The following is a 10,612-nucleotide window of genomic DNA, read 5'->3' as shown; positions in this document are numbered from 1 at the left end:
GTAATGCTGTCCCTCGCAGAAGGCGGACAATGCCATGACTGCTGTGGGTTTCTTGTTTGGATAGTGGCAAATACTGTGTGCTGGTTTGTATGTTCTGGATTTGCAGCGGAGTCGCAGGAAGTATTGTTAGCTGGAGATGCAACAATTTGAAATAACAGCCCTGTGCGAGCTGGGCAGAGTTCAGAGAGCATGGAGGGGGGGAGAGGGAAGAGTACACTGATCTGAAGATTGTATGTGGCCTCTTCTCGATGGCTGAATTTTTTTTTTTTTGCTTGTAGAGGGTGAATTCTTGCTTTGCACTAACACTTTGCACTAATACCTCTTCAACTCATAGCTGGTTTTATAAAGTCACCGCTGTCTCAAAAGAGACTGACTCAGGACAGCGTCGAGTTGTACTGCGAGGCGATTGGCAATCCTATCCCTGAGATCCAGTGGTGGTTTGAGGGAAACGAGCCAAATGAGACCTATGCTCAGCTCTGGGATGGCGCACGGCAGGACCGTGTCAAAATCAACGCCACCTACAACCTGCACTCTACCAGTACCATCTACATCGCAAACCTCACAAGCGACGACTCGGGCATGTATGAGTGCCGGGCTAGCAACGACCCTGACCGCAACCACTTGTCGAAGATTCCCAAAGTCAAGTGGATCCGTTCCCAGGCGAACGTTTTTGTCATCGAACGTGAGTGGCCACACTGAGGCCTTGGCACTTGCTCGGACACCGATGTCTTGAGTCTGCTGCCATGCTCACCCCTGCACCCGTGTCCTGTGGCTCCCGAAAGCTCCCCTCACCCTCCCACCCTGGCTGTAGAACCGAGAGACTCCCACCCTCTGTCATCTCCCTCACCACCTGTGACTTGACCCGAAATGGCCCTGCTCAAAAAGGGTTGTGGCTTCCCAACCAAAATGCCCTTCGGCAATCCTGCGCCTTTTCCGGAGCCAAAGACCTGGAACCTACCGCTTATTCCCGAGTGCCTCCGAGTCCCGATGCTGGCTTGCAGAATTGAGTATTTATTCTGTGGTAGACTCTGCCCCAACCACCACTGTGCTGGCTTGCAGAAGTAAGTCTTGATTCTGCGGTAGACTCTGCCCTAACCACCACTGACAAACCGGCCCTTCCCTACAGCTCGTACAGCTTCTGCTCCCGTCAACAGTCTTGCTTTAAGCTTGCTTTCTTGCTAGTGATACAAGCTGTGGGGAACAAAACCTGCTTTAAGTTTCCTGAGATGCAACCATTTTTGAAATGGCCGTGTCTGTGTGCGACACTGAATGTGATGTAGTTGCTTGTCCTGTGGAAGTGACCAGATTCCCTCTACTTACAGAGCTGGCAGTTAATTCTGGAGCTAATAGGCGGCTGCTTTGAGTAAAACCTGGGCCAGTGTGAGGGAATTTAACATCCTGCTAAGGTCTTACCAGGAATCTGAAGTTAGCAGAGCAGCGTAGCAGTCTTTTCAGCGTAAATGTGCTAGGGAATACAGAACTCCAGCAGAACCTTCTTCCAGTGGAATTTGGGTAGGAGAAAAAGCAAAAGGCCTGTCAGCCCCGTGCAAAAATTGTTCCTTCCAAGAGACTGAGATTGGGAGAAAGGGTAGGAACCGCAGTGCCACCAGGGCTGTGTAATGGTGCTGCTAATGGCAGCTGTTTTCTTGGACTGCCTCCTACAAGCAGAAATGTCTGAGTCATCTTACGTTGCATAATTTACTGCTGCTTGGCACATGGAGGCCCAGGACCTTTTGGAGTCATGCTTCTGTGTGTTCTCCCTGGAGTAAATCTAACGATAACTTTTTGAGCTGCATCAGATGATGCACATATTGCTTGCATACGGTCTTGTTTGCTACCCCTTCGCAACAGAGGGTCTTGACTGCCATCAATTATGTTACCTGGAGGTGTCTAAATCTGCTCAGATTCTGGAAGGTGCTGACCCAGCGGGTGCTATAGTGGCTCATAAAAGCAGAGCGCCATGCTCTGCCCTTCACAGTATGACCTTTTCCATTGCTTATTGAGCACTTAGCTCTGCTGGAGCTGCACCCGTTGTAGGGACAGCAGGGACTCAAAACTACCCAGAGCTCACGGCAGCGATCCTGCTCGTGGTGGGAGCAGCTGCAGGGTCAGCATCGGTTATCGCTAGGTGCAGGCAGGTCCTAGTCGCCTGGTTTTCGAGTCCTATGCTGGTATCATCAGTTCTGGTAGGAAACTGTTTCCCCAGGTAAGTGAAAGCTATGATAGAGACAAGGAGCTGTGGGTTTTGCATTAAAGGTTCTTGGGTAGGCATGTGTGACCTCTGGAATACCACATGTTAACTTCAATCGAATTATTTACTAATGCAGGTCCAGACATCAAGGCTCATGTAACTGGCGTTTCTGGCAAGCTGATCCTCACCTGTAACATGACTGCGCCTTACCCTGCCATCGAGGGTCACGAGTGGATGCATGGGGACAAGATACTTCAATCAGACACAGAGTCAAGTGCTTTCACCAGTTACTCGTGAGTGTCAGGGGCAAGGTCAGATAAGGATCTGAACACAGGGGACAGGTTTTTTTACCAGAGGCAGTTAATGTTTCTGATCAGCTGAACCCAAAGCTAAGTGCTTGCAGTCTTGCTGAAAGTGTAGGCTTTTAAACTTCAGAACATAAGATGAGCTAAACAAAGTTTTGGTAAGGCCCAACATTTTCTCTTTTATGGGGAGGAGGGGGCAAAAAGGAGGAGGAAGGGAAAGTTATGTGTCACAAAGATCCTCTTAGTAAGAGAAGTTCTGCTGCTTCATCTTTTTATGCAGTTCACCTGGGCTCTGTTGGTTTGTCAGGTGCAGCGCTGCTGCCTGGCCTGTCTGCGCTGTCTGTCTGCACGGACATCACTGTGCTAGCGCTGTTTTCGCAGAGCTTTGAGGGACCCCTGCTCTGGGCAGGACATCAGCTCCCTGCTCCCCAGAGACCATGTGTGGAATGAGAGACTCCGGTGTATGTTGTCTCTGCCTTTGGGTTTTATGTACCTTTCCAAAGTCCAACCGTTCTTACAGAACAAGCTGGGAAACTGCCTGCAGGTTATGGTCAATGCTCAGAAACTGTTTGCGGGGTGTAGCTGAGCAAAAGCGGGAACACGAGCCTTATTGTAACAGTGCAGTGAGCTTTCCTTTTTGATTACAGTCAGGCCTGGCTGGCACTGACCCAGCAGCTGTAGAGGCATCATGTCCTTTTGTATGGCAGCGCCGACGTGCCTGTCTCCCCATAGCAACAGGGAGCTGAACAAGGATTAAAGTATTTATAACCCAGCCTCCCTCGCGTGACCTCAATTCCTTAGCTGAGTGGTTTTTGGAAGTGGGAAGCACCATGCACAGCACAACTAACAAACAGCCTCTTGTCCCAGTGCAGCCACGGGACTGCAACTTTGCCTGCCCCTTCCCTCGAGTGGGTATTACTGAGCTGCAGAATGAGATGTTTGTTGCAGTGCACCATAATCCACTAAATCTCATTGCAGCAGCTTTACAAAAAGGAAAATGGGAGAGTTCTCCCTAAGCTTGGATCAATCCAGAGTAACCCAGCCTGGGTGTTTCTCTGCCACTGCTTTGCCATGTGTTTCAGTGGGCTTTCCTGCATGGGAAGAATAGCCTTCCTCTGAATCTGTTGTGCTAAGCTCCTTGCCTGTCTCCTTTAGAGGTGAACTGCGGGGCTGATGTCTTACATGAGGTGTGTGGCTGTGTCCTGGGTTGTGCTAACTGGAGGACTCTCGTGCTGCACTTCAGATTCTGTTGGCTTTGCTCAGTAGGGTGTGTTTTTTTTTTTTTAAATGAGCCTGGGGTCTGTCTGGGAGAGGGAAGAGCATGGAGTTGGCCACTTCTGAAGTATACACATGGCACTGCACCTGGTAATGGTATAATGTTGTCCTGGTGCTCCTGGTTTTCTTCATCTGTACGAGCTAACAGTCTAGGTCTTAAATTTTTTCCCTTTGTAGAGGCCCTGATGGCAAGAGTGCTTTGGGTTAGGGAGTGAAAGCTGCTGGTTTTCAGGATTCGGGACATAAGATCAGGAGGTCTCAGTGATCATGGACTTGACAGACCCGTGTCAGACTTGATGTACGTGAAATCCCCTTCTGCCATCCTCAGTGTATGGGGAGAGAAGGGTGGAGAGTTGGGTTGCTGTAGATACATGGTGCAGCATAAATACTGGCACTGGAATGGGAGAAATTGCCTGTGGAGGAGATTGCTGATGCTTATAGGTATCTGTTTCCGTGGGTCTGGAGTTTGGCATCTGTTTGCAGATAAGTCAGTTGTGCTGAATGCTTATCTGACATCCTGTTTTTTGATAGAATCGAGGGGAAGATGGAAGAGCACTCTGGCGTCTACGAATGTGTCTACAAAACAAGCCCCGTGATAAAAGGACAAGTGAATATTTCAGGTAACTTCATATGTTGGCTTCTGGGTCTGAGGAAGGGAGTGGGGAAGCTGTGATCCTCTGAACACTTTCTTTGGTATCTCCTCAGCTTCTTGAAAAATTGCTTCTAGCCCTTACTAATAAGGCTGCAGGACTCTACACGTGTGCTGCCCAACTTGCTCTGTGAGGCGGCTCCATTTTATCAGGCAGCTGAAGTGTCTGTAGGGTCAGCTCTTAGACCTTGCGTTAAATCAGCCTTCTGCTGTGGGCATGTTCCCACAAGAATAATGGGAGAGGGATAATACCTGGTGGACAAATCTGAGCCTTTCTCGAAGCAGCTTGACATGCTTTCCTCTCCGAAAATGCCAAACAATGGGCAAGTGAGGGGAATAGACCCACTAACATATTTCTTAAAGTGAAGTCAAGCTTTATGGGTAACTTCATCTGATTCTGGCTAGGTGGACTGCAGGGAGTACAGATCATCTATGTGTTTTCTGTAATGAGGTGTCTGATTTTCTTTTTCTCTTGCCATAGTTCCACCCCAAGTGACGGCATACAAGAAGTCTGAGCATGGGAATGAGGGGGACACAGGCGTGCTGACCTGCAAGAATCCCTCTTTCCCCCCTGTCAGCTCTTGGGTCTGGTACAAAAATGGTCAAGAGGTAAGTGCTGTGGTTTGATGCTCTTTCTTCCCTTCTGCCTACCCTACTTGCCAGTAAAGAGGCAGAGGACCTCGTCCCATCAGAATTAGCTATTTCTGAGCAGCCTCCTCAGGCTGGAGGATTTCTGTAGTGGTAGGACCATGCATGGTAAGTGAGCAGCTCCCCTCATGTTAGCACTGCCCTGAGAGCTGTCTCTCTTTCTCCCTCCCTCCAGCCCATCATCAACGGTTCTGGTCGATACATTATCAAGTCCAGTGGCAACAAGACAGAGTTACGCATTCTTAAACTGAATATTGAGGAGGATACAGGTGACTACCACTGCAATGCCACCAACTCTTATGGCTTTGGTGGTGCTACGGTAAACCTGCGTGTACGCAGCCGCCTGGCAGCACTCTGGCCCTTCCTGGGTATTGTGGCAGAAGTCCTCGTTCTTGTTACCATCATCTTCATCTATGAGAAGAGGAGGAAGCCAGATGAGGTTCTTGATGGTAAGAGGTGCCTGGGGTTAAATCTTTCTGGGGAGACCAAGTAACTTGTAGGGTGCAGGCAAAATGTTCTCATAGAGAACCGTGGAGTTCCCTTCGTCAGATGTGCATTAATTTGAGGGCTGCTTCTCAGGGCACTTCTTGTAAAACCACGGTAGTCTTTAGCAGGCTACTTTAGCCATGAAGTTGCAAGTAATTGCACTGTTTCTGACAGTCCTTCAGCAAGCTGTGCTTTAGATCTGGAGCAAGATAAGATTCAGTGCAGGTCAGCCTGACCCTTTGTCTCACCAGTTCCTCTGCACTTTGCTCAAGTGCCTCACGTGAGTGTCTGCAGGACTTGGTTTTCTTTGCCAGCTAACATTCTGGAGAAGCTGATTTCTGAACAAGTAGCAGAGCTTTTCTGGTGCTGCAAAATCGGGGGACTGTGTCAGCGGCTCCGTAAGATCAGGCTTAGCTTAATTCGGGTTCAGTTCATGGATCTGTTTTGGGTCCTCAGATCCACACATCCTGACTCTGGGAGACTTCCTCAAAGCCTAGCGCTATCTTTAATCTGTTCTGGAAATATCGGCTCCTCCCTTTCCTTATCGGTAAGAATCTGCATTGTGTTAGCCCAGCCGCCCCTCCCTTATCTGATCCAGTTAACAATGAAGTGTAAATGGTATCCTTCCTGCTTGCTGGGTCAGGCCCCTTAGCCCTCTGCTAGGGAACAGCATGTCGGGTGGGCTGAGTGGTGTGAGGCGCGGCAGAGGGACTAAAACTAAATATCCCTGCCCTGACTACGGGGCTTGGGGCATTCTACTCAAGGCAGTTTTACAAGCAGATGTTTTGCCCTCTGACACTCTTGGCTGGAAGGCAGATGTCTTAAGGATGATGTAGCTGCATCTTCCAGCAAAAAAACCCTATAGCTTGTGTGTTTTGAGTGATCTGGCTTCTGATGACACCAGGCTGGTCCAGATCATGTCGAGTGCTGACCTGTCGCAGATGCTTTGTCAGACAAAGACAGGGCATGTATACTGAAGCATCCTGATGCTCCTTGGCCAGAGCTCTTATGCTCATGTTCCCAGGTGCTTGTGGATGAGGATACAGCATCATACCTGTTTGACAAACATATGCAGCTTTACACTTTCCTGGTGTAAAGTGGTTATCTCTTCCCAAAAGTCTTTGTAGCTTTGCCTCTCCTGAGAGGTGGTAACAGTAAGGCATTGCTGAGCCAGCTCAGACAAATGCTGTTCCTCACGGTACGTGGTTGTGAATTGGCTGCTCCCTGTTGCCTGGGATGGGGAGAGTCTGGTTTGTGTATGGTGTGATATCCTTGCTGGTGTTATCTTTCCACTCTTGCCTTCTCTGCTGCTGGGTGCCATCTCAAATGGTAAGTAGAAGACAGTTCCAGCCATGTTTCTGCGTCTGTCCTATCACCAGCTATATGCAGGTCTTGGTGCCCGAGGCAGTCCCAGCGCTTAGAGCGTGGGCCTCACCGCTTGGTGCCATTTGAGGGGAGCCTGGACTGTGGAGGAAAGGATGGGGAGCCTTCTGTTGGAAGGTGGTAGATTGCAAGGAGCTGGTGAAAGGCCCCAGGGCTTGGCACGTGTTGGCAGAGATGTTTTCTTAGCTGTGCTGCTCAGTATAGCAAGAATGTGGTGCGCAGTGTGTTTATTCTCATTTCACGCAATGTGTCGGGAGGAAGAAGGGCATACTGCTGCTCATTCCTGAAACATCCCGTTTGGGTTCCCCTTCACTTGCTGTTGAAGTCTGTGCTCAGACCTGGGAGCCATCTGAATGAGCGGTGCTGCAGGGGTGAGCGCAGCAGGTAGATCAGTGGCAGCTCTGCTGTCTCGCTGGGTGAATCTGTGTATCTTTTTTCCAGTTTTAAGTGCTGGTGGTGGGAAGACTGGCCGGTGTGCTGAGGATACACAGGGTGCAAATGTTAAACGTGTTACCAGTCAGCAATGCTGCTTCAGAGACTGTCCGGATGCTTCCCTTTGTAATTCTACTTCTGTGGCCTCCTGGGGTAATCTCAGGTGTGCCTCAGGGTTAATGAGGTGCCAGACCTGACCTCTGCTGATTGGCGAGGGGGGGGGTGGCGGTGGTGACTTGGTTATCCTGGGAGCCAAGCCTACCCTGTGCCAACAGAAGCAACTGTGTAACAGGAGCTTAGGTCTAAGTTTGTGCCTTGCCTAAGCTTAGACAAGAAGCAGCTTTAAACTCGCGCAGGGGGGTGGTAGTGTTCTGGTAAGAAGTAACCCCCTGCTCTGCCAGGCCCTGGCGGAACAGGAGCCCTGTGGGTGAGATGACCTTTTGGGTCATCAGGATCCAGTGTATCCAGTAACCTGTCTGGAATGCAGTCCCCAGAGTTTTAAGAGGTGCCAGAGATTACTTCTCACATGCTCTTCCCTGACGCTGTTCTTTCTTTTTCTATGCTGTCCTGAATGCGAAGATGATGATGGAGGTTCTGCACCACTGTAAGTACCTTGCTTTTTCCTATTTAGCTGAATTTGTACCGGCAGATCACATCCATCTAGGGAATCTGCTCTGAATATAAAAGCTAGCTGGTGTGGGAATAACACACTAGCTTGCTGGGCAGGAGACTTCCCCCCCATGGTTCATTAACGTGGCCTGTGTATAAACCACGTGTAACTGGGGATGGCACCAGTGTCTCAAAAACTGACACTGCTCTGGTAACTAATCTCATCTTGCCTTATCTTGACCATCTATTTGGACCTGAATTACATTAGTGGGTAAGGCGGGGCTTTGTGCTTTTTCTTTCCTCACTGCCCCTTTTCTCCTTCCAGGAAAAGCAATGCCACAAACCACAAGGACAAGAATGTCCGCCAGAGGAATGCTAACTAAGAGCAGGGGCCAGGTGAGTGCTGTTCCCCAGGGCAGAGTTGCAGCTCAGAAGAGCTGCTGTGCCAGGCTCTTCACCTCCTCGCAGCGAAGGGCTCCTACAGCGGCCTGAGGTGCCTGTCTCTAGCTGGAGCTCTTCCTCAGCTGCTCAGAGGTCTGGCCCAGCTGCAGTATCTGCATCTGCAAAGGGTCTCTGGAAGAAGCAGAAGCATCCATGCAGGCAGAGGCTCTTCTGGCTCAACATCGTACTGCAGGATCTGGGGAGGTGGGGGGGAACATGCGTTGCTGTGAAGTTCAGGCGCAGACCATTAGTAGCCTGGTAGGAACCTGGCAAAGCTGCTGGGACTTGTGTGGGGAACAGCAGTGTGTCTGTCCGGACAGACATGGGGAGAGGGAGAAGAACGTGTTGGACTCTACTGCGGGGCTCTAAAGCATGGGGAAGTCAGGACTGCCTGATAACTCCCGCCCTGGAATCAAGCAGGAGATGAGTCCTAGCCCACAGCTTTACTGAAGGGGGCAGCCTTTGTCCTGTACTTTCTCCATCAACCCCCTCTAGCACAGTGCAGCCTTACTGGTTCAACCGGGTTATCTAACTGGCTTTTCTTTCTCTCCTGCCAGGTGACGTGTAGATGAAGAACTCGTCTGGACAATTTTGTTTTCTTCTAATTTTTTGGTAAAATAGCATCATGAAATATTCTAGTGCGTCCTTGCGATTCAGTTACTTCACTTTCTAAAGAAACTTAAGTTGTAGAATCTAAAATACACTTTTTTTAAAAAAAAAGAGTTGTGGGAGGGTTTTTCTACCTGCAAATGTAAATTCCTTGTTTCTGGTAGTCTAGGTCACTGGCTGTCTCTGTCCTAGGTTTCTTCATGTTGGTACAAAGGGGGTGGGTTGGGAGTACAACTTATTTCTTCCTTACCTCTGGGAAGAACAGGGTGTGTTGGGTAGGGCCATTCTGAAATGCCCTCCTTGCCCCACCTCAGTGTTTGAGGCCACTCAAGGAGCTGTGGATAACAGACCTGAACAAGCAGTGAAATGTGCGCAGTCCTTGTGTGCTGCTCCGCTGGACGTGGCTGGCATGGCCCCTGTGCCCAGCGGGTCTGTTGTCCTGCCCTGTTTGCCTGGGTCAGGGAGAAACTGCTTTGGTGACCGTCTGGAGATAACCCGATCTGACCGAAGGGTTTAGAAAGGTAGTTCTGTGTCTTTCCCAGTGCATCACCCGGAGCAAGGCTGCACCCTTCCCTAGCGTGGAAGCGGCATGTGCCCTTGCAAGCCACTCGGCCAGGGCCACCAGGCACATCTGCTGGTGCGGCTCCTGGGGAGGAGCGAGTGAAGGGCTCGTTCCTCGGCACGTGCCACACCACCCGGCCCCGCACGCAGTGCCATACCGTGTCGGGCAGATTCCCAGTCAGCTCCTCCGGAGCTGCTTTAGCTACGCTCTGGAGCAGACAACCAGGAGACAGTGTAGAGCTGGACACTGGACAAATATGATTGCTGTTAACTTATTTCGTGGGTTGTTGGTATCTCTTCTCAAGTTGCTGCAGTGGGGGATAGGGGCAGAGTGAACAGGGGCTGCGGTGCTGGTGGGGGGGGCAGTTTAACAGCGTGTGTTCTTGTGCTTGAGCCATCGTGATGTTTGTGCGACATAGGAGCCTGAGAGCAGACAAATGCTCAGTGGAGTCTAATACTTTTATTGCTGGGTAGCATTGATCTGTTAACACACTTCACAAATAAAGATGATTCCTCTCTCTTTTTTTTTTTTTCCATCTTTCTTTGGACTCTGGTCTCTCTTCCCTGCTGGCAGGCAACCCCCCCGGGTTGCCTGACCTGCTGACTCATTTCTGGTTCCCGTGGCCGTAGACGCTGTGTCTCACAGTTCGGTGCCAGCTCTGACTGCGCTTTAATCGCCAAGTATTTGCAGCTCGAGAGGTGTTCAAGCCTTTGCGAAGGGAGATGAGCGGTGCTCCCTGCTCTGCAGAGCCTGGAGGAGCGCTGGTCACCGGGGCACGCTTGCCTGTTTGGGGACAGGCGTCACCTCCCCCTGCTGCACAGTTCCTCTGTGTCTTGTGGCTCTGGGGTCAAGGATCAGCCCCAGCCTCCAGGAGCCCTTGCAGGACATGCTGCTTGTGTGGCTTGTGCTTCTCTAAGCAGTTATTTTTCTTTCTCCCTGCTCTTTCCTGGGGGGGGAGAGCGAAGGTGCAAGGCCTTTGCTGTCTTTGTGTGCAGCGTGGTGCCTGTGGAGAGGTCGGAGGA

The 10,612-nt window shown here is 50.5% G+C and overlaps 1 protein-coding gene across 1 annotated transcript; it reads left to right on the top strand.

The window, feature by feature from the left end:
- Window positions 1–334: 334 nt before the first annotated feature.
- BSG (basigin (Ok blood group)) lies at window positions 335–8,361 on the top strand (the record flags this gene model as incomplete). The annotated part of the gene is made up of 7 exons (XM_009572206.1): window positions 335–682; window positions 2,328–2,484; window positions 4,303–4,391; window positions 4,902–5,029; window positions 5,244–5,517; window positions 7,949–7,973; window positions 8,304–8,361. Coding segments are annotated over 7 exons (1,079 nt in total), but the record flags the coding sequence as incomplete, so codon positions are not given.
- Window positions 8,362–10,612: the final 2,251 nt, after the last annotated feature.

Source organism: Fulmarus glacialis, unplaced genomic scaffold (genome assembly GCF_000690835.1).
Source record: "Fulmarus glacialis isolate BGI_N327 unplaced genomic scaffold, ASM69083v1 scaffold30082, whole genome shotgun sequence".
In the NCBI taxonomy this organism is placed as follows: Eukaryota; Metazoa; Chordata; class Aves; order Procellariiformes; family Procellariidae; genus Fulmarus; species Fulmarus glacialis.
Note: the sequence above shows the minus strand (reverse complement) of the source record. Positions and strands in the feature narration are given on the sequence as shown.